This window comes from Oncorhynchus kisutch, linkage group LG30 (assembly GCF_002021735.2).
Source record: "Oncorhynchus kisutch isolate 150728-3 linkage group LG30, Okis_V2, whole genome shotgun sequence".
NCBI classification, from domain to species: Eukaryota; Metazoa; Chordata; class Actinopteri; order Salmoniformes; family Salmonidae; genus Oncorhynchus; species Oncorhynchus kisutch.
In genome coordinates, this window is record NC_034203.2 from 31,873,986 (window position 1) to 31,896,780 (window position 22,795).

A 22,795-nucleotide genomic window follows, 5' to 3' on the forward strand; every position below is an offset into this window, starting at 1 on the left:
AGTTGCAAAAATCCAGCAACTTTGCCCAAATGCCATTGTTTTCCAGAAATCCTGGTTGGAATCAGGAAGGAATAACAGGATATCTGTAATCCTCCAACCAGGATTTCTGGAAAACCTGTGAATTTTGGAAAATTTACTGGAGTTTTGCCACCCTACTTGATACAAATTACATGACATCTTTTTAAATATTTAAGGTACCCCCATGTTTAATAAAAGCACAAATAAAACACGTTACATTTCATTTTTGTTACTCATTTTCAAATATACTCATGTAAAAAGTAGGCTATTAGCCTTGAGTAAATTTTTTTTAAGCAAAGTAGTAAAGAAAAGTAGATTGTCACGTTTAAAAACTAGTAAAGAACACTCAATGTTCTGACAAGTATAATTAAGTAAACATTCACGTTTAACAACTAGTATACTATGTTCACATTTAACAACTAGTACATAACTCAATATTCAGAATATATACACATACATATATATATATATATACACTGAACAAAAAAATAAATGCAACATGCAACAATTTCAAAGATTTTACTGAGTTACAGTTCATAGAAGGAAATCAGTCAATTGAAATCAATTCATTAGGCCCTAATCTATGGATTTCACCTTACTGGGGAGGAGCACAGCCATGAACATTCTATTAAATGGTAACAGCTCTGTTGGGCATTCCTGCAGCCAGCATGCCAATTGCACGCTCTCTCAAAACCTGCAACATTGTGTTGTGTGACAAAACTGCATATTTTAGAGGCCTTTTACTCTCCCCAGCAAAATGTTTCATTAGCTTATTGATGTGCCACACCTGTCAGGTGGCTGGATTATCTTGGCAAAGGAGAAATGCGCACTAACAGGGATGTAAACAAATCTATGCACAAAATTTGAGAGAAATAAGCTTTTTGTGTTTATGGAACATTTCTGGGATTTTATTTCAGCTCAAGAAAAATGGGACCAACACTTTACATGTTGCATTTATATTTTGGTTGAGTATAATAATATGTCACGCAGACAAACATTTTTCAAACATAAATCTCTGTTTAAATCTCAGTGTGCACGGCCTTTGATTACTTTTAAACAGCTTAACAAACACAACCAATAATACACCTCTAATACATAATCTGTGAGAAAAATCCCATTCCTTTTTCATTCAGGGAATATTTTGTCCTGTGTGCATATTTTGCTGTTGTAACGCAAAAGGAGAACTTGCTCAAACTGATCATCAGTCAGACCATTCCTTTGGGGGGTGAGAATGTTCCCATTATGACTGAAGAGGCGCTCCACAGGAGCACTTGAGGGTAGGATGGTGTTGAATTTGAGGAACAGATTTCTCACTCTTGGGAAGTATTTCAGGCAGCTGAGATTTTTGCTGGTTCCCTCTAGGTACCTCCGGACTTCCTCTTCTGTGTCACTGTTGCCGGTCCCAGGTCCAAAACTGAAGAATTCATCTTCTGACTGCATGTCGTCGCTGCCGATTGGTGCACCATCAGTCAGCTCCATTGGGGTCGCCTCAGCTACTAGCATCAAATGCATGTCTTCTCTCTCAGCTTCTGGTAGCCACCACAAACGAAATTGTGGAGTAGTTGCTGTTGCCATTTTTGCATCCAGACTAGCAAACAGCTGTTTGAAGCGGGAATCTATTGCTTCTAGAACAGGGTTGATTACGTCGAAGAGATAGAGTGTAAGAGTTTTCTTCTCACATAGCTTTTTCTTCAATGTGAGTACCGTTGGTATGACCAGTCCAAGAAAACATTTTTGCTCTCCTTGGAAGAGGTCCAGTGCAAAAGCAAGTGGCTTGAAGACATCTACGTATTCTTTTAAAAATGCTATCTCGTAAGATAGCAGTCTTGGGACCCCCAGGCTGTCACAAACATCCATTAGTTTTGTTTCAGGGAGAGAAACCATCTTTTCCACTGCACAGTATTCAGAATTCCAGCGACTCTCACAAGGAGCAGTCAATTTCATTTTCTCTATGTCCTCCACTGCTGCTATAGTCAATGGGGATTGGTGGACTCTGTTCCATACGACAGAACACTTGGCCATTGCGCTGTAGTACACTTGGGCAGTTTCTCCCTGTGATAGAGCTTGCGCTAGGTCATGGGAGGCAATCAGATTCAATGCGTGTGATGCACATTTCTGGTGCGGCAGCAGAAAGAGGTGCATGGCCTCATCTGCTCCATCAAGAATGGTGCCCACGTCCTCAAATTCAACATTGTCATCTTCATCATTTTCATTGTCCCCCTTTGAAAACTCTTTAAAGACTTTGACGAAGTTGCTGCCATTATCAGTGACAGTAGCCTGAAGTTTGTTTTCAATATTGTAGGCCACATGAATCTCGTTTATCTTGGCTGCAATTGTATCAAATGTATGTGCGCCCCGTATTCTGGCACAGGCAAGTGCAGCAGACTTCCTCTCCAGCTCATTTTTCTCAATCCAATGACATGTCATCCCAATGTAGCTTCTGTTGTGGGCTGTCCAGATATCCGCTGTAGTGCACACTGATTGTACACTGTCAAGATTTTCCTTTAGTTTATCCTTCATTTTGGAGAATGCCATCTCAATTCTATTGATAAATGTATTTCGGGTCATGGACATCTTCCCTCCACTTAAACCCTCAATCAGCTTCCTGAACGCAGGCTGTTCCAAGACAGACAGCGATTGGACATCATCCACCATGAAGTTGAAGACCAGGGCGTTCACTTTTGGCTGTGATGTCATTTGATGGACTAGGCTTTCCAGCTTGGATTTCTTGTACTTTGGCTCCTTAGGAGAATCTGAGGTGGTTGGTCCATTTGGTCCATTCATCTCAACTTTAGGGGACTTTAAATACATGCTGGGATGCTTTCTCTGAAATACAAAAATAAAATGCATTAATACAGAAGCATACATATCAGAACATCTGTTATATTTGTAATGCCCAAAATATTTGCCCAACCTATTTATTGCAATATAGAGCCCATCCTTGTGCAATTGCTTCTGCAGGTAAAAACACACATACACACTGACCACCAGTAGAATCCCGTTTACCCATATGATATACTTCTCATGCATCTCAAGTCTTAAGTGGCATCCTCAGTCCTCTCCAGCTTTACTTATAGGACAAGACAGGCTATGTGCAACTATCAAGATCCCTTTACTTTCACTCTTTTCTTTATTTATTTATGCAAAACACAATCTTAACCAAGTCACAAAATATATCAGTCAGCAAATGAACAAATGTGATGCTCTTGGACATGGCTACTCTATTGAGAAGCGCACCCCTTCCCAAATGTCTTTGTGGTTGCTGTCTTTTTTGTTGTTATTTTTCAGTAGGTGAAAATGACAACGCATTGCAATGCTTAAGAATGTTCGAATTACATTTCCAATATACTTTTTTGTCTGATCGTGTTATTGTATATGGGGGGGGTATGTCGACGCATGAGGGAACCAATGAAATGTCTGTATTATGGGCTGGACGAAATACACCGCCACCCAATCAAAACACAGCGAAGCCTTCATTCTTTATTGGGAAAGAGATGGTAGTAGAGTAGTAGCTAGGCCACAGCTGGTATATAAAGTTGATACGGGCTTTGGTTAAATTTTTTATAAACTATCTGCATTTTTAACACGCCATACAACATGTTAATTGAAAGCATTTACTAACCTCTAAATGTTTCTTCAGATTTGATGTCGAGTTCTTGGAGGTAGACAGCATGCGGATTTTGGGTTTGCATAGAACACATTGAACGATTATATTCTTGTCTTTTACTTCCTTGAAAATAAAATGTTGTCGATATCGCCAGACGTGGAACGATGTAGCAAGAGTACCGGTATCCATACTGGTATCCATTTTTAACAATTTATCCGTACAGTGTGTTGCATTTAGAGCGAGACAGCAATTTGTGGAAACAGACAAAGCACACTGCGGTAGTCTGATTACGTAACCACGTAATCCGGATTACTTGTAATGCGTTACTACCATTGGTTACTTTCTACCGAAGTAACCCAGCCCCTTGTATGTTTGTGGCTTTGTTCCAAATGGTCTTTATTACAGTCGTGTATGATCACAATTTAGGAGATGATATTGATGTGGCACCTGGGTATAATTACTTCCCCAATAGTGAGTTTTTTCTAGAAGGGATACATATTTTGTCAAATATAAAAAAATTTTTTTATTTATTTATCTAGGCAAGTCAAGAAGAACAAATCAGGGAACAGTGGGTTAACTGTCTTGTTTAGGGGCAGAAGGACATCTTTTTTTACCTTGTCTGCTCATGGATTTGATCCAGCAACCTTTCAGTTACTGGCCCAACACTCTAACCACTAGGCTACCTGCCACCCCAAAGGCTGTAGGTTTAAGAGAATTTATGCAGCAGGTTCACATGTTTAGCAGATGTTATTGTGGGTGTATAAAAATGCTTGTGTTTCTAGCTCTGACAGTGCAGTGATATCTAACAATTCACAAAAATGCACATAATATACACAACCTAAAATAATGGAATTAAGGAATGTATAAATATTAGGATGAACAATGTTGGAGTGGCATAGACTAAAATACAGTAGAATAGAATACAGTATATACATATGAGATGAGTAAAGCAAAAATATGAAAACATTAAAGTGGCCAGTGACTTCAAGTCTATGTACAGTGCCTTGCGAAAGTATTCGGCCCCCTTGAACTTTGCGACCTTTTGCCACATTTCAGGCTTCAAACATAAAGATATAAAACTGAATGTTTTTGTGAAGAATCAACAACAAGTGGGACACAATCATGAAGTGGAACGACATTTATTGGATATTTCAAACTTTTGTAACAAATCAAAAACTGAAAAATTGGGCGTGCAAAATTATTCAGCCCCTTTACTTTCAGTGCAGCAAACTCTCTCCAGAAGTTCAGTGAGGATCTCTGAATGATCCAATGTTGACCTAAATGACTAATGATGATAAATACAATCCACCTGTGTGTAATCAAGTGTCCGTATAAATGCACCTGCACTGTGATAGTCTCAGAGGTCCGTTAAAAGCGCAGAGAGCATCATGAAGAACAAGGAACACACCAGGCAGGTCCGAGATACTGTTGTGAAGAAGTTTAAAGCCGGATTTGGATACAAAAAGATTTCCCAAGCTTTTTTTTTCTTTTTTCAGTTTTTGATTTGTTAAAAAAGTTTGAAATATCCAATAAATGTCGTTCCACTTCATGATTGTGTCCCACTTGTTGTTGATTCTTCACAAAAAAATACAGTTTTATATCTTTATGTTTGAAGCCTGAAATGTGGCAAAAGGTCACAAAGTTCAAGGGGGCCGAATACTTTCGCAAGGCACTGTATATGAGGCAGCAGCCTCCAAAGTGCAGGGTTATGTAACTGGGTGGAAGCCACCTAGTGATGGCTATTTAACAGTCTGATGGCCTTGAGATAGAAGCTGTTTTCAGTCTCGGACCCAGCTTTGATGCAACTGTACTGACCTCGCCTTCTGGATGATAGTGGGGTGAACAGGCAGGGTGGTTGTTGTCCTTGATGATCTTTTTGGTCTTCCTGTGACATCGGGTGGTGTAGGTGTCCTGGAGGGCAGGTATTTTTCCCCTGGTGATGCATTGGGCAGACCGCACCATCCTCTGGAGAGCGCTGCGATTGAGGGCGGTGCAGTTGCCATACCAGGCGGTGATACAGCCCGACAGGATACTCTCAACTGTGCATCTGTAAAAGTTTGTGAGGGTTTTAGGTGCCAAGCCACATTTCTTCAGCCTCCTGAGGTTGAAGAGGCGTTGTTGCGCTTTCTTCACCACGTGTGTGTGTGGGTGGACCATTTCAGCTCGTCAGTGATGTGTACGCCGAGGAACTTGAAGCTTTCCACTGCAGTCCCGTCGATGTGAATAGGGGCGTGCTCCCTCTGCTGTTTCCTGAATTCCACAATCAGCTCCTTTGTTTTGTCGACATTGAGTGAGAGGTTATTTTCCTGGCACCAAACTCCCAGGGCCCTCACCTCCTTTCTGTAGGCTGTCTTGTCATTGTTGGTAATCATGCCTATTACTGTTGTGTTGTCTGCAACTTGATGATTGAGTTGGAGTCGTGTGTGGCCATGCAGTCATGTGTGAACAGGGAGTACAGGAGGGGGCTGAGCACGCACCGTTGTTGGGCCCCCGTGTTGAGGATCAGCGAAGTGGAGGTGTTGTTCCCTACCTTCACCACCTGGGGGAGACCCGTAAGGAAGTCCAGGACCCAGTTGCACAGTGCGGGGTTCAGACCCAGGGCCCCGATCTTAATGATGAGCTTGGAGGGTAGCTAAAGTGTTAGTAGAATAGTTAGGGTTAGCTAAAAGGCACACATTTTTGGGGAGACAAAAACTGTATGACTCAATAGTCTGTCTCCAATGACATTTCAAAGCAGGTATGACCAACTCCAGTCCTCAGGGGCCTGATTGGTGTCACTCTTTTGCCCCAGCCCTAGCTAACACACCTGATTCCAATAATCAACTAATCATGATCTTCACTTTAGAATGCAATTACTTTAATATGCTGCGTTTGGTAAGGATGAGGAAAAAGTGTGACATCTCTCCAGCCCCTGACGACTGGAGTTTCCCGACCCTGTTTTAAACTTTTGAAAATGGTCCAAATAACTCAATGATTTTGATTACTTTAAACATCTTCTTCAGGACCGCTGGACTGATTGGCACCAAATTTGGTATCCATCATCTCTGTCCCTATGTCTTTAAACGCGACATTTTCCATGATTTTAACTCAAACTATATGGCTACATTGAGCCAATGAGCTTGCATTAATGTTTTTTCATGTCCAACAGCGCCACCATGCGGCATAACTGAACCATACTTTACAGGTTAGCTAGACTCGTATCCCTGAGCATGTGTTCCAATGTAATCACTGAATCGAACAGATTAAGGTATGTAAACATGTGCCCTTTATAGTGCCACTGTGTGGTCGATGTGCTTAAATATGTTGAGTCTTCACAGTGTTTGGAACATGTGTACCAAGTTGTTACAATATGAATATCCGTGACTGATTTATATGCAATTATGTGCCAGACCACACCCATGTGAATGCTTACTGGTCAATAGCGGCCATGTTGTCTTAGGTACTAGTCTGGAAAATGTTGTGTTGGGAGAACTTTGTACATAGATGCCACATATGAAGTTACATACAGATTGGTCATTCGGTGCCAGAGGAGAAGCTTTTAAAGTATTTTTCACAAAATAAAAATGGCGGAAAATCCATCATGGCAGACCTTATGGGTCCTTGAGGCAAATTTGTTCATTGTGAGGAGCGGGACCTACGTACCGAATTTCATGACTAGGTCAAACGGGGTAAGGGTCAAAGTGGGACTGCTGTACGGGGACATCACCAGCAAAATCCTTGTAAATGGGCATCTGTCAAAAGCAGTGGGAGTACACTGCGGCGTCCGTCAGGGCTGTCCGTTATCTCCTCTTCTGTTCGTAGCCTGTATTGAACCACTGGCACAGGTCTTGAGAAGGGACCAAGGGATCAGTGGGGTGGGTATCCCGGGGAGTGGGGGGATGACCGCCAAGTGCGTCTTTTATATGGACGACGTCAACATTTTATGTACCGACCTTTTATCTGTCGACAGGACTCTGGACAGGACTGACTGGTACGGACGAGCCTCTGGGGCGAGACTGAACAGAGACAAGACAGAGGCCCAATTCTTCGGACCGTGGGCAGACCCAGACTTGACCAGACTACCTCTGACAGTTAAACTGACGGACATAAGGGTACTGGGGGTAAAGTTTGACCGGGGGGGAGGAGGGAGTGGTAACTGGAGTGGAATCCTGGGGACTGTAAGACAGAGACTGGGTTTTTGGGGACTACGACAGCTGACTTTTGAGGGCAAGGTTTTAATCATTAAAGCTGTGATTTTACCTGTGCTTTTATTAATCAGTTCTGTTTTTATCCCCCCTCGAAGGAGTATTTTAGACCTGGAGCGAATGCTTTTCTACTTCCTGTGGGGAGGCAAGTGGGAGAGGCTGAGGAGGGAGGTGGTCAAGAGGCCCAGGTCCAAGGGGGGGAAAGGCTTGCCTGACCTCTACTTGTTCCTGGGCAGCCGCTACACAGCGTTACATCTGACTCTTGCCACCTCCCCGGTCAACAACAAGACTCAGGCCCTCGCACGGTTCTGGCTGGGATCATACCTCAGGACTCTGAGGCTGATCCCAGTCGACCTGCGAGCCCCAGTCTCTTTCCTGCTACCCCCGCCCTACGTCCAGCTCCAGAAGTTAAGACATTTTAAACTGGAAAAAGAAACAGTCACGGTCTTAACAAAACACCGCTCTCTTCTCTCTCTTGTGCAGGAGCGGGAACCAGTATGTCCAGTGCGCGGGCTCGCTATAGGTGAGCCCACAACGGTTTGGCGCAACGTGGCCCATCCTGCTCTCCTGAATCGGCATCGGGACCTGTCCTGGATGGTCGCCCACGAGATCCTCCCGGTCAGGGCCGTTATGCACTCACGGGGCATGGCGAGGACATCCGCGTGCCCCCGAACAGGCTGCGGCCAAGAAGAATCGGTGAGGCACATGCTCTGGGAGTGCAGAGCCGCCAGGGACCTGTGGAAGGAAGCAGGCCCCCTGATTACCTCGTGTCTGCCAGCAGGGGAGGACCTAACACCTCAGCTCGTGCTGTATGGGGTGGGCCGAAGGCCCATTTCATCGAAGACCTTCACCAAGCTCTGGCCCACCCTCACGTGCCTGAAGGAAGCACTGTGGTCCTCCCGCAACCTGCTGGTAGCGAAGAACGTAGAGACCACCCCCCAGGCAGTGGCCATGGTAGCCACGGAAGCCCTGGGGTGGTACGAAAGGAAGGGGGCCTCGACCCCAGGCGAAGGGTCCCCCACAACACCCTAGGTCCCGGCGGCCACGGCCTGACAGCGCTGCGGCGCCTAGGGCGATGCGCCTAGGGGAGGGATCTCCTCTGTGCCCCGAAGGATGGGACGATGGTCTATTCAGAAGAGCAGGATGAGGTGAGCTTGATAAAGACTCACCCCGCTCCTGTACAAGGGACTGAAGACAGCTTTTTAACAAAGTGGCTTTTTAACATGTTTTTCATGTCTTAAAAATGTTTTAGCTTTGTTAGATCATTAGTACACATTTTAAATGGCTTCTACAGATTTGATATTTTTACAAGGAAAGTACTTTTACTCATGGTTGTTTTAACTAATTGGTTTTAACAACATGTACTTTTTAACAAATTTAAATGTAACTTTCAAATGCTGTGTTTTATGCCTTGTTGCCGTTTTTATGTGTGTAAATGATGTAAAAAATGTATGAGCTGTTTTTAAAGGAATTGTGCCAATAAAACTTTTCCAAAAGAAAAAAGGGTCAAAGTTTGCATGTTAAATCGATTGTTATAGCACCACCACGTGGCCGATTGGCAAGACATTGCAGGGGAGGGTGTGGCCCTTGGACCTTTACCATCATACCAGGTTGCATCCTCCTAGGCCTTATAATCTCACAGGAATTTGCATTTTAATTAGGCTTTACAGAAGTAGAGGAATAATAAATGCTGCAAGCTCCGTTGCCGGGGTTCAGCTGTGCGTCCACTGTGCCACCATCAGGAAAATGTTTACGGATTTCCCTATGACAAGTTACTTCTGTACTATTTATCACACTTGACAAATATCAGAACTCAAAATCAAACTGATCATGCAATATAATATGCTTTTGAGGTATTTTGGACCATTTTCAATGATATTGAGGACCGCTGGACTGATCAGCATCAAATTTGGTACATAGCATCTACAGCATGTACCAACGCAACATTTTCCAAGACTCTAGCTCAAACAATATGGCCACTATGAGCAAAGAGCTTGAAACCAAACTAAACCATGCGTTAGAGGTTAGCATGTCCCTGAGCTTGTGTGCTAAATTTCATCACTCGGTCAAACAGATCAAGTGATATAAACATGTGCCAATTATAGCGCCACTGTGGGGTTGATCTGAATGTGCTTGCATAGGTTGAGTATAGTCTGGAAAAATTTTGCTTTCAGAGACCTTGGCCAATACATGACATGTATCAACTTACTTTTAGATTGGTCATACGGTGCCAGAGTAGTAGAATTTTAAGTGCTTTACTTTTCATGTTAAGTTGCACCTTTGTAGGCATTACCATCTCATGGAAGTATACATTATAATAATAAAAATGGGTCTTTAGCAGCCTATGCTTGCTGAACCCCAAATAATAATAAACGCTAACAAATACAATAGGGTTTCACCAGCTTAGCTGCTGAACCCCTAACTAGGGAAGCGTGACTGACTAGTTGTGACAGCACACCACACTTGATCCACAGGAGTCCGGCTAGGACGTGCTTGTGTCCTTGCCAAAGCCTCCATCTGTTTGTGCATGACTGTTAGCCCTATGAGGAGTATCCGTTATTCACTATGCTAATGCTCTCCACACTTGCCAATGCCCTGCCACCATGCCAACTCTGGTGGTGAGAGCTATATTTACAAACAGCTGTCATGATATTGGTTCAATGAAGAACACAAGAGTGAATATTAATACTCTTTAACCTAATGTAACATGCATAAAACAAAAAGAATAATCTAATTCACATAGTACTTCGAAAGACTTCTAAAGAGCTAATGTATATATTAATTTTAATATGACTTTTTAAAATCTTCATAAGTATGCACTCTGCAAAACACATACATGCCAATAGGGAATATAATCCTTCACAAGAAAAACAGGTTAAACAAAACAGGAAACCATGGGGCTGGCCAGATTGACAGGTAAAAATACCAGAGATCCAAATGTCAATCGAATGTTGAATTCAGTTCTTGCCATGTTTTAAGGGCTACATGATTTACTTATCTTATTACTTTTAAAATTGAAAATGAAAAAGATACAAATTTATTGCAGATACTGCTCATCATCAACTCTGGTATCTGAACAAAAATAGTCTCTCAGTCCTTCATCCTACAGGACAAGTTACATATAAACTGGACACGGTATGAGACAATTCACATACCCACAGCTGTCAATGTTCATTACGTCTTTCTGTTTCGCTCCATCTTTCATCTATAATTGCCTCTCTTAGACGTGAAATCCTCTCTCTTTCTCAGTCACACCGTTTTCCCACCGTATCACTCTTTCACTCCGTATTTCCCTCTGTTCTTTCCCTCTGTCCTCCTCTCCCTCCTGCTGACTGTCTCCCTATAAGGGAAAAACCAAGAAGCCGGAGGAGGTGTAATACTTCCAGCCACCCATCAGGTTTCCCCTCTCCAGTTTGAGGTAGGTCTTGTCTCCCCTCTCCATGATCACCAGGCCTGCGTTGGTGGCTCCCTCCCGCGTCACATTCTGGTCCCCAGTGAAGGCTGAGATCATTGGCCACCCATTCACCATCAAACTAACCTGGGGAAGAAGAACCACAGAGTCTCAATGCCAAATAACTAACCGTATGTGAGACGTGTGATTGCTACATATGATGTATGCGTGGTGTGTATCTCACTTGGATAGTTTGTTATAGGCCTTCACAACATGGTAGTTAAAGCTGTAGACTCCCCCCCTGGGGGCTAGGAAGACACTGCTCTCCTGGTCAAAGTGATTTCCCACATTCACCAGGATCTGAGGTAAGAAGAGAAAGGGAGAGAATTAATACAGGAGAATAAGAGAGATGGGGAGTGGTGGTATAGAAATCACCCTGAAGAAGGCACAGTGATGCCGAAACGTTGGTGATTTACCCAATAATTTACTGGGAGTTTATAAACTCAGCAAAAAAAGAAACGTCCCCTCACTGTCAACTGTGTTTATTTTCAGCAAACTTAACATGTGTAAATATTTGTATGAACATAAGATTCAACAATTGAGACTTAAACTGAACAAGTTCCACAGACATGTGACTAACATAAATTGAATAATGTGTCCCTGAACAAAGGGGGGGGGGGGGGGGGGGGGGGGTCAAAATCAAAAGTAACAATCAGTATCTGGTGTGGCCACCAGCTGCATTAAGTACTGCAGTGCATCTCCTCCTCATAGACTTCACCAGATTTGCCAGTTCTTGCTGTGAGATGTTACCCCACTCTTCCACCAAGGCACCTGCAAGTTACCGGATATTTCTGGGGGGGGGGAATGGCCCTAGCCCTCACCCTCTGATCCAACAGGTCCCAGACGTGCTCAATGCGATTGAGATCCGGCCTCTTCGCTGGCCATGGCAGAACACTGATATTCCTGTCTTGCAGGAAATCTAGCACAGAACGAGCAGTATGGCTGGTGGCATTGTCAAGCTGGAGGGTCATGTCAGGATGAGCCTACAGATAGGGTACCACGAGGGAGGAAGATGTCTTCCTGTAACACACAGCGTTGAGATTGCCTGCAATGACAACAAGCTCCGTCTGCAAATGCTGTGACACACCGCCCCAGACCATGACGGACACTCCCCCTCCAAATCGATCCCGCTCCAGAGTACAAGCCTCGGTGTAACGCTCATTCCTTTGACGATAAACCATCACCCCTGGTGAGACAAAACCGTGACTTGTCAGTGAAGAGCACTTTTTGCCAGTCCTGTCTGGTCCAGCGACGGTGGGTTTGTGCCCATAGGCGACATTGTTGCCGGTGATGTCTGGTGAGGACCTGCCTTACAACAAGCCTACAAGCCCTCAGTCCAGCCTCTCTCGGCCTATTGCGGACAGTCTGAGCACTGATGGAGGGATTGTGCGTTCCTGGTGTAACTCGGGCAGTTGTTGATGCCATCCTGTACCTGTCCCGCAGGTGTGATGTTCGGATGTACCAATCCTGTGCAGGTGTTGTTCACGTGGTCTGCCACTGTGAGGATGATCAGCTGTCCGTGCTGTCTCCCTGTAGCGCTGTCTTAGGAGTCTCACAGTACGAACATTGCAATTTATTTTCCTGGCCACATCTGCAGTTCTCATACCTCCTTGCAGCATGCCTAAGGGACCTTCACGCGGATTAGCAGGAACCCTGGGTCTGTAGAAAGGTCTCTTTAGTGTCCTAAGCTTTCATAACTGTGACCTTAATTGCCTACGGTTTGTAAGCTGTTAGTGTCTTAACGAATGTTCTACAGGTGTTGTTCATTAATTGTTTATGGTTCATTGAACAACCATGGGAAACAGTGTTTAAACCCTTTACAATGAAGATCTGGGAAGTTATTTGGATTTTTACAAATTATCTTTGAAAGACAGGGTCCTGAAAAAGAGACGTTTCCTTTTCCTGAGTTTATATAGTGTGCAACTCTTTATTTTATAGCATATAGTTTATTCGCCGTTAGTCAGCACCTCTACATACAATAATTGTATCTGGGTGTGCGCCAGCTCATGTTTTTTACAAGGTATAGAAATCAATCATTCATCAATGATCAATCAAAGAGAAATCAATCAACATCCAAAGGGAATTCATTAATCAGAATCAGAACGCATGAGTCAACTTCACCTGATGATGTGATACTTTATATGGTCAATGTTTCTTTGCATTTGTTCACCTGGTCGAAGTAGATGATCATGGTGGGGTTGCTCATGGCTGTGGGCTCATGGTTGGTCTGGCGGGTGGCAGAGAAGGCCACCCGGCCCGTGCCTGAGCGTACTGACATGCCCAGGGCATTTCCCGCTGGCTCAGAGTTGGGAGTGGAGTCACAGATTACCAAACACTTCCCTTCTAGGACGATAGGCTCTGTGTCATTCTGGGCCTGAGCCCCTAGAGGCCCCCATAGGAGCAGCAGCACTAGAGGCACTGTGGGCTCGAAGTTGGAAGGATGAACCAGCCTGGGATACATGCTTTTAATTGGCTACGTTTTGAATGTAAATCTGTGATTGATTCAATTATGGAGGAATGTTACGTAGAGACATAGATACACATGCTCAAGCAAAAGAGTTGTACGACTTATAAATCAATAGATATTCTGTCCTTTGCTGGTTGAACTTGTTCCTCAATTGGTTGAACTTGGTCGAACACCCTGATCTAAGTCAGCAGTCTCTTATCCCACCTAGTGTAGACCCTATGTAGGAATTCTCCCAGTAATAAAAACAGAGGTGAGTCAACAGGTAGGACTGACAACCAGGAGGTTTTGTGGTTATTAGTGTTCAGCAGCAGGAGCCAAATTCAGAACACATGCAGTCGTTTGCTCTATTTCCCACCCACACTATCTGTCTGTCTGTCCTTCCCTTCCTCTCTCTCTCTCACTCACCTCTGTTCTCACCGATGTCTCTCCTGTGGATTATGTGCTTGTTTGCAACTGCAGCAGTAGGGGGCAGGATGGCAAGGACAAATAGACATTTGGGTGTGTTCCAATCTACATCATTGCACAAGACCTGAGGGAGAGAATGAAAAAGGGAGGGAGGGATACATTGAGAAAGGTAAAGATAGGGCACCTGTGAGGAATCTTGGCATTGGCTACCAGAAAAGCTTATGAAGAGGAGGATGAAGAGGAGAATATTGTTAGTGGGGGAGCAGGGGAGGATGTACAATCCAGGAGATAGTGAGAAAGAGGGAGTGAGGGAGCAACTCCCTCCTGACGTTCAACATGCCCCCCTCCTTACCCACCATGTTATCACTTAGTGTCTGTCCTTTTCTTTCATTTACTCACTTAATTCCTCAGGTGTTTCTTTTCACAACTAAATATATGGTTACTGTATATCACACAGAGAAGATGGCACTTAATCCAGTATTGATAGTATAGAGGTAAATGCCCAAATAAAGGAAACACTCGAGTAAATGAGGAATTCAAAGTATATTGAAAGCAGGTGCTTCCACACAGGTGTGGAATTAACATCCCATCATGCTTAGGGTCATGTAGAAAAATGCTGGGCAGGCCCAGTTGCCCATTATTTTGGCTACCATGGCGAGAAGAGATCTCAAGTGACTTTGAAAGAGGGGTGATTGTTGGTGCACGTTTTGCAGTGGCTTTAGTGACGAAGACTGCTTAACTTGCTGATGTTTCACGATATGCCTTGGCCGTCTCAGTCACACAATCTTATGGGAGAGTGTTACAGGAGATTCTGGAGCGGCCCCTGAGACAGCTTTTTCCACCACCATCAACAAAACACCAAATTATGGAATTTATTGTGGAATAATGGTATCGCATCCCTCCAACACTTGTAGAATCTTTGCCAAGGCACATGTTTTGGCAACTCATCGTAGCCCAACGCCCTATTAAGACACTAAATTGGTGTTTCCTTTATTTTGGCAGTTACACGTAGAACAACATTTTAGACTTTATACTCTGTTTATGTGATTCCCTTTCCTAAAATAATCTCTCTACATTTTGTAAATTCAAGTGTAAAAAGACGCGGACATCTCTGATGGTCACACTCTTTGACTTTAGTGATTAACCTGGTTATAAACAACATTTTGAAACAACCTTACACTCGCTCTTCAAACACCCACACGGACCCAACACGGCATGTTTCATAGAGTTGGTCCCCAATATTCAATAAACAGTCAGAAGATGAACAGTTTTCCTGAATGATCCGAGATTTTAAACACAAGCAATGTAGGGATTTGCAAAAACTAGGCATTTATTCACTGAGTACTGTAATACAATCCTGGAGTCGGTTTATGTTAATAATAAAAAAAGATGATTCACCTGTTTCAGTTTGAAAGGTGTCCTCCTTGCTTTCCATATCAGTTGAAGTCAGTCATTTGTCCTTAGAGATGGAGTGATAGCAACACATTCTTCGTAACATCTCTCTTCTCCCATTCTACAGTATCAGACACCTCCCTTTGAAACAGGCATCTAAATAGCCATGCCAGAGGACCCACGGCTCTCTCTCGCACTCTCACTCGTTTTTTCTCTAAAAATGAAAAGTGCCAGTGAAAGTATTGCATCTGAGATGTTTCAATATTGGAGGTTATTTTGTTGAAGGTCATACCTTGACCATCTTCAAGTGAATACTTTTCAATATAATAGACTACGTAAAAGGAGTGTACCAAACATTAGGAACACATGCTCTTTTCATGACACATTCCCATAATAGACTACGTAAAAGGAGTGTACCAAACATTAGGAACACATGCTCTTTTCATGACACATTCACTTAGATTCACCTGCTCAGTCTATGATCCATTATTGCTGTCACTTCAATCAGTGTAGACGAAAAGGAGGAGACAGGATAAAGAAGGATTTGTAAGCCTTGAGACAATTGAGACATGGATTGTGTATATGTGCCATTCAAAGTGTGAATCAGCAATACAAAATATTTAAGTGCCTTTGAACAGGGTATTGTAGTAGGTGCCAGGCGCAACAGTTTGTGTTTCAAGAACTGCAACCCTGCTGGGGTTTTCACAATGCTGGGTTTTTCAGTTTCCTGTGTGTATAAAAAAAAATGTCCACCACCCAAAGGACATCTAGCAAAACATGACAACTGTGGGAAGCATTGGAGTCAACATGGGCCAGCATCCCTGTGGAATGCTTTCGACACCTTGTAGAGTCCATGCCAGACAAATTGAGGCTGTTCTGATGGGGCAAAAGGGGGTGAAACTCAATATTAGGAAGGTGTTCATGATGTTTTGTACACTCAGTGTAATTTAACTTTTGTGAAAGCTTCTAATGCCTAATGATTTTGTAATCTATATTACAATATGGTCCAGTCCACATACCTTCCACCTTTTCTTAACAACATCATTTATGGTATTTAGCTTGGTACATGGGTGCCACATAGAACGCATATTGATTATTGTATGCATAAAAAAATGTGTCTAAACAAACTCGTGAAATGAAATGGGACCCCATAGCTGTTACACCACAATAATCTAGAACTATCAACTGAATGTGTACTTTTCTAATTCTTTAAGAATATTGTCCTGTAGTTTGGATGTATTTGATCAAAAAACCCTCTGCCTTGGGTCCAAGTTACCTTTGTCTTTCAAATTCCCCTAAACTGTGACAAAATTAGGACATACACATCCATTCCTTACTGATTCAAAGTCATAGTTCACAGTATTTCAAGTCCTGAGTGCTGTAAGAATGTAGTCTTACAATTATTCATGCTCACACAAGCTCTTTTGTTCATAGTCCAATCCCTCGTGAGATCCTGGGAGATGTTCCAGAAAGAAACCTCCCACAAAGTCTCCATCCCTGAGGCCCACCCCGAAGGTGTCCCAGCTATAGAAATATAATTTTTATTCTCTGGTCTCGAATGATCCCTCACACCCTCACTATAGAGATTCTGCTGTGGAGCTCAGCCTTGTAGAGGCCAAAGCCTAGGCACACAGGCTGGTTGAAGGAGGTACTGAAGGTGTGCAAGTGGGTCAGGGTGTTGGAAGGCCCCACCTCTGAGAATGTGATTGTTCCTATGCCATAATCCAGGGCCACACCCACACGGTTGCCTGACATCCGGCTGGAAAGGCGGGTCTTCCTGCGGTTGTGCCAGGCAGCCAGCTTCCTGTCGTGCTGCTGCGTCAGGCTCCAAGACATCTGCAAGTCAAAACCTCATCCATCATCTAGCAGTCAATAGAGAAACCAACCAATCTCTCTTGTGATGTCAGTTGTATTTAAATAGACCAATTAAATTCCTCAATCAGTTTACAAAGAAATTCAAAAAGGCTTGGCTACCACCATCAAATAAACTAATATCTAATACTACTCTTATTACCACAACTGTTCCTATTATTAAAGACCATATGTAGAAGATGGGTGATGATAATATACCTTGTTATTTCCAAAGGCACTGCCCTCCTTCCCTTTCCGCCCGATGCTCCGGTAGGACACCGCAATGTCCCAGAAGCCCTCTGCCTCCAGCTCCCAGTAATGGGTTCCTGAGGAGAAGGTCTGGACGGTCAGGACTTGAGCCCAGTGGTCAAAGCGGTCAGGGTGAGTGGCACACGGAAGGCGCTGTTTGACCCGCATGGCTGACCGCAGGCCGTCCGAAATGCTCAGGAGAGGATGGGCAGAGTTAGTGTCCAGAGTCAACGGACTTGTTACTATGGAAATAGAGAAACAGACATACAGTGCATTCGAAAAATATTTAGACCCCTTGACTTTTTCCACGTTAAATAGTTTTTCTTCATCAATGAACACACAATACCCCATAATGACAAAGCGAAAACAGGTTTAGAAATTCTAGCAAATGTATTAAAAATAAAAATAACAAATTCCTTATTTACAAGTATTTAGACCCTTTGCTATAAGACTCGAAATTAAGCTGAGGTGCCTCACGTTTCCATTTGATCATCCTTGAAATGTTTCTACAACTTGGGAGTCCACCTGCGGTAAATTCAATTGATGGGACATGATTTGGAAAGGCACACACCTGTCTATATAAAGGTCCCAAAGTTGACACTGCTTTTCAGAGCAAAAACCAAGCCATGAGGTCAAAGGAATTGTCCATAGAGCTCAGAGACAGGATTGTGTAGAGGCACAGATCTCGAAGCGTACCAAAAACATTCTCTGCAGCATTGAAAGTCCCCAGCTTGAAGCGTCATAGCCAAGAAGATTCAAGGCTGTAATCACTACCAAAGGGGCTTCAACAAAGTACTGAGTAAAGGGTCTGAATACTTATGTAAATTTGATCTTTCCGGGGGGGAGGAAAGAAATGTGAAATAGCTGTTTTTGCTCTGTCATTATGGGGTATAGTGTGTAGAGGATAAAACACTATTTGATCCATTTTAAAATGTGGAAAAAGTAAACGGGACTGAATACTTTCAGAATGCACTGTACGAAGCAGAGGGAAACAAATATATGAATGAATAAACATCCGGAATTCCTCCCATCTCAAATATATGGGTTGAAGGTTTGGCCTGTGCACTCACAGAGCTCCCTCTTGAGTTCAGTGAGACAGCGCAGTGTCTCGGTGATGAACTCTCTGTACTTGCTCTCGATATCCTCCATAATGTACTTCCTGTCCAGGCTGAGGGAGTCAGGAGTGAACAAGGGACAGTTCAGGTCCGCAAGCAGCCTGTTAAACATAGCACAGCAGGTTAGACAGAAATCATATTATACTCAAACACACGAACAAACAAACACACACAATATCATACTAATGAAGGTCTATTTTTTATTTACCTTGAGTCATCAGATTGAAATGCCTGTGGACAGAACAAAAGAACAGGAGTCAAGGACTGTTGTAAGACTTAAAATGCACTGTTATAAGACAATAACACAAAACTGTTAAAGGGATAGTTTGGGATTTTGGCAATGAAGACCTTTATCTACTTCTCCAGAGTCTCCGGGGTTAGTAGATAAAGGGCCTCATTGTCAAAATCCTTAACTATTCCTTTAATAAAGTTAATCAAATTTTCCATCAAGAAAATAGACATTCATTGACGGTAATGAATTGAAGCACAAAGCCTTTAATGCCATCGTACAAATCCTGCCCAAATGGCCCAGTGAATCTCCCCCAGATGGACAGAGAGGTAAACAGATTAGTTTAAATCCTCCGTTATGTAGTATACAACAGATGCTGTCTCATAAATAAATACAGCAGGTGGTTAAAACATTGCTGTACAGTACAAAGGTGAATGTTGAGATTTAGAATGATTACCAGAATAGTGACGCACTGTATGGAATCTGGTGGTTTGAGATGATGGCTTTGATCTATTTGGTTTGTTGGACATTATTCAAAGGTTGTGTCTAACACACAGAGAATAACTGCCTGAAATGGTTACTGTGAGGTTGGATATGTATTGCCATATTGCAAAACTGACTCTGGAGTAGTCACAAATAATCCCATGGAACTTGTCCCAAAAGTAGAGGTGTTAACTCCACTAGCCTGGCTGAATTCCCAAACTGGCTCCTCTTACTACCATGGTCCCCAAATCATCCCCAGATACCAATTGGCTCCTTCAAACCCTCTCCCCTCTCTGGTCATATTGGTAACTGGTAAAAGGGTTATTAATAAACATTTCACCCAGATGAGCAGGAAGGGGTCTGTCTCCTCCAGCAAGGAGCCCAGGTAGTGGTGGATGTCCCGGGTCTGGCTCAGGTCCTCTCGAACCCTGCTGCAGTTGTTCTGGAGGCGATCCACAGCCTGCTGCCTCTCTTTCCTGGTGCTCTCCCTCAGGGCCAGCACCAGCCTCTCCACCTGCAGCTGCAGGGCTATACCCATACGCTCCACCTGGGAGTCATCTGCCACAGACAAGTCCTGTAGGCGGACAACAACCACCACCACCACCAAAGACTAAGGTCATAACAAGACTCAACGTCAGGGCAGAATAGAAGGCCGGATAGACTAACATAAGCACGAACAGTAAATTGATGGACTGCTATAAGCATACAGTGTGTGGTTACTTACTGTTATAGTGCGGTCAGTGTTCCGGTGCTCTTGGAGGATCTGTTCACCTTTATTCAGTTTCTCATCTGCTTTCTGGAGAAGGCTCTGGAGGATGACCTATGGAAACATACACACAGATTTAGAACTGTTAAAGCCACAATATAACACCAGCTGTAAGGAACTACATCGCTAACTGACCTTCAGGTCCTCCTCCACCTTCCTCAGTCCTTTAACCCGGTGCTGTGTGTGGCCACCCTCCAATAAACAGTCTGCACACACGTACACCCGCTCGTCTGCACAGTAGTAGCGGAACATCTCCTCATGGGCAGGACACCTGCGGTGGGACAGGTCTCCCAGAGGTTCCACTAGCAGGTGTGTCTTGAAGGCGGGCCGCTCCAGGTGGGGCTTCAGGTGCTCGGCACACAGAGACACCTCACAGCGCAGACAGGTCTTCACCGCCGCAGCGTTCCCAGACTGGTCCCCATCCCCCACAGGGGGGCAGCAGTCACACGCCACAACCCCCTGTTCCTCCTGACACTGTGCGCAGGTGAAGCGACCCCTGACCCCCGCCTCCCCGTGGCCCCAGGCGTCTCGCACACATGCTGGGCAGAAGCTGTGGCCGCATGGCAAGGGCTGGGCCTGGCTGAAGACGTCGCGGCACACTGAACACGTCAACTCCTCCTCCAGGGACGCCATGACAACCGTTTTGTCAACAGGAACACAAAAAGGAAAAGGCACCTTTGTAAACAAAAACATCAATGTCAACATTTGTGTCAAGTTGTCAAAAATAATGAGCAGTTGAAATCATCTTAATTCCCAACATTTTATTTTCAAGACAGTTCTTAGAAGCCACATGATGACCTTTGTAAGCGGTGAGTCGAGTCCTGAGGACAGGTACGTTTACAGTACACTCTTTTAAAAAAGGAGCTATCTAGAACCCTAGTGTTTTTGGCTGTCCCCATACTCAAGCATTTATAATTCAAAATAAACAAACAAAACACAGCCAAAGAACCCCTTTGGAATCCTTTTTTCTAAAGAGTGTTCACACCAAAGTCACTTATGTAAAAACTAATACTAGGAATTAGGAACAGGGCCTGTTCAGTCTATGTGTAGTCCTCTACACCGGCCTCTTTATCTGCCTACTAATCAACCATTAAGTCTGTTTATAAGGTCTTCGGCCATTGTCCTCAATTGTTAGAACACCTCGATCTCCCACCGATCGCTGCAGCTGTACATAGTCTATCGGTAAATAGCCCACCCAATTTTACCTACCTCATCCCCATACTGTTTATATTTATTTACTTTTCTGCTCTTTTGCACACCAGTATCTCTACCTGTACATGACCATCTGATCATTTATCACTCCAGTGTTAATCTGCAAAATTTTAATTATTCACCTACCTCCTCATGCCTTTTGCACACAATGTATATACTCTTTTTTTTCTACTGTGTTATTGACTTGTTAATTGTTTACTCCATGTGCAACTCTGTGTTGTCTGTTCACACTGCTATGCTTTAAAATTGTCTTTGGTGGCAGACAGGTCTGTTAATTCTGTATTGAACTGGTATAACCCGTATCACGGAGTTTATTCTCATCCTATGGAGTTGTAACACTGACCTGATGCTCATCCCAATCCCTGTCTGTCGCAATGGAGGGATCAAGGGATCATCCTCCCTGCCCGCCTGCTTGCCTAAAAAATGTGACTGAGATACCAATTCTTGGTATAAAGCCTGAAACAAACCACTCCAGAAACATGGAAAGTTTCCTTACAAGCCAGAATGCTGAATAACATTTAATTTGATCTTACTCTACTGGTTGTCTGTGCAGTTGGTCCTTCAGTGGGTCATTTTTGTTAGACCAAATATCCACAGGAAAGTATTATTTACCCGACTTTTTAGAGTGCTGGCATTGAAATGTATATCACCCGGCACATGCTTAAAACCACGTAAACACCTGCAATACTTTCGTTAGTATACATGCATGCACTTTCGTCTTGTGCACGTGCCGTAGGTCATGAGCAAACAAATCTTCATTTCCACCCACAGAGACCCGCATTTTGAAGTAGGTTTAATAATACTTCCTGTGGATATTTTGTCTCAAATATCGACCCACTGAAGGACCAACCCCATGGATAATCGGTCAATTCAAATATAATTGTATTCAACATTCGTGACAGACATGGGACGCTTACTTAAAAAAAATATATATGTAAATGTGTGTGGCAATCTACTCACAATGGAAGGCATCGGGACTACCGGCCTGCCTGCCTGCCTATGTGATCCTGCTTTCCGGTTTACGATTGTCCTATACACATTCTGATGAAACTCTTCGTTCTTTCTTCTGATTGTTCAGTATAGATTCCCCCTACCTGTTTGTGTCCCAAGGCTGTCAGAGTGTGGCCATCGTTAGGTGTTTTCCTGTCAATGTGTGTAGAAACCGGCTAATCCCATACCTATGTCTGTTTAAGCAGAGGGACTGACCTCTGAAAGCACAGAGTCACATGACCAACTCAGAGAGCGAGTTTCCATCTCAAATCTCTAAGGAGGCTTCCTCTTCTCATCTCCTTTCCTGCATCTGCAGCGCTATGAAGTAAACGTAGATAATTGGGTAATATTCGGTAGATACCTTGATCAATGAGAT

The 22,795-nt window shown here is 43.6% G+C and overlaps 4 protein-coding genes across 7 annotated transcripts in view; 1 reads left to right on the forward strand and 3 right to left on the reverse strand.

Moving 5' to 3' along the window:
- Nucleotides 1-164: 164 nt before the first annotated feature.
- On the reverse strand, nt 165-3,982 carry LOC109874501 (uncharacterized). The gene is made up of 2 exons (XM_020466419.2): nt 3,641-3,982; nt 165-2,844 (listed from the first exon to the last, which is right to left on the reverse strand). Exons 1-2 carry the CDS (start codon nt 3,824-3,826, stop codon nt 1,144-1,146), a joined length of 1,887 nt encoding a protein of 628 aa, XP_020322008.1. The 5' UTR covers nt 3,827-3,982; the 3' UTR covers nt 165-1,143.
- A 2,819-nt stretch (nt 3,983-6,801) lies between these two features.
- LOC109874738 (uncharacterized) lies at nt 6,802-9,312 on the forward strand. The gene has a single exon (XM_031810081.1). The coding sequence runs from the start codon at nt 7,189-7,191 to the stop codon at nt 8,839-8,841; it is 1,653 nt and encodes a 550-aa protein (XP_031665941.1). The 5' UTR covers nt 6,802-7,188; the 3' UTR covers nt 8,842-9,312.
- Nucleotides 9,313-11,149: 1,837 nt separating this feature from the next.
- On the reverse strand, nt 11,150-13,721 carry LOC109874502 (cerebellin-1-like). The gene is made up of 3 exons (XM_031810107.1): nt 13,431-13,721; nt 11,471-11,560; nt 11,150-11,347 (listed from the first exon to the last, which is right to left on the reverse strand). Exons 1-3 carry the CDS (start codon nt 13,719-13,721, stop codon nt 11,150-11,152), a joined length of 579 nt encoding a protein of 192 aa, XP_031665967.1.
- Nucleotides 13,722-15,244: 1,523 nt separating this feature from the next.
- Nucleotides 15,245-22,795, reverse strand: part of trim110 (tripartite motif containing 110) — a 29,083-nt gene continuing 21,532 nt past the window's right edge. Inside the window, exons 1-8 of one of the 4 annotated variants that reach the window (XM_020467215.2) lie at nt 22,390-22,685; nt 20,353-20,892; nt 20,176-20,271; nt 19,792-20,025; nt 18,948-18,970; nt 18,695-18,840; nt 17,595-17,866; nt 15,245-17,360 (exon numbers count right to left, since the gene is read on the reverse strand). In XM_020467215.2, coding sequence (XP_020322804.1) covers nt 17,091-17,360; nt 17,595-17,866; nt 18,695-18,840; nt 18,948-18,970; nt 19,792-20,025; nt 20,176-20,271; nt 20,353-20,892; nt 22,390-22,401 — 1,593 coding nt within the window. In that variant the 5' untranslated portion in view covers nt 22,402-22,685 and the 3' untranslated portion in view covers nt 15,245-17,090. Of the gene's footprint in view, nt 17,361-17,594; nt 17,867-18,694; nt 18,841-18,947; nt 18,971-19,791; nt 20,026-20,175; nt 20,272-20,352; nt 20,893-21,772; nt 22,241-22,389; nt 22,686-22,795 lie in introns of those variants that run through there. The other 3 variants (XM_020467216.2, XM_020467218.2, XM_031810082.1) reach the window with 3 other exon arrangements.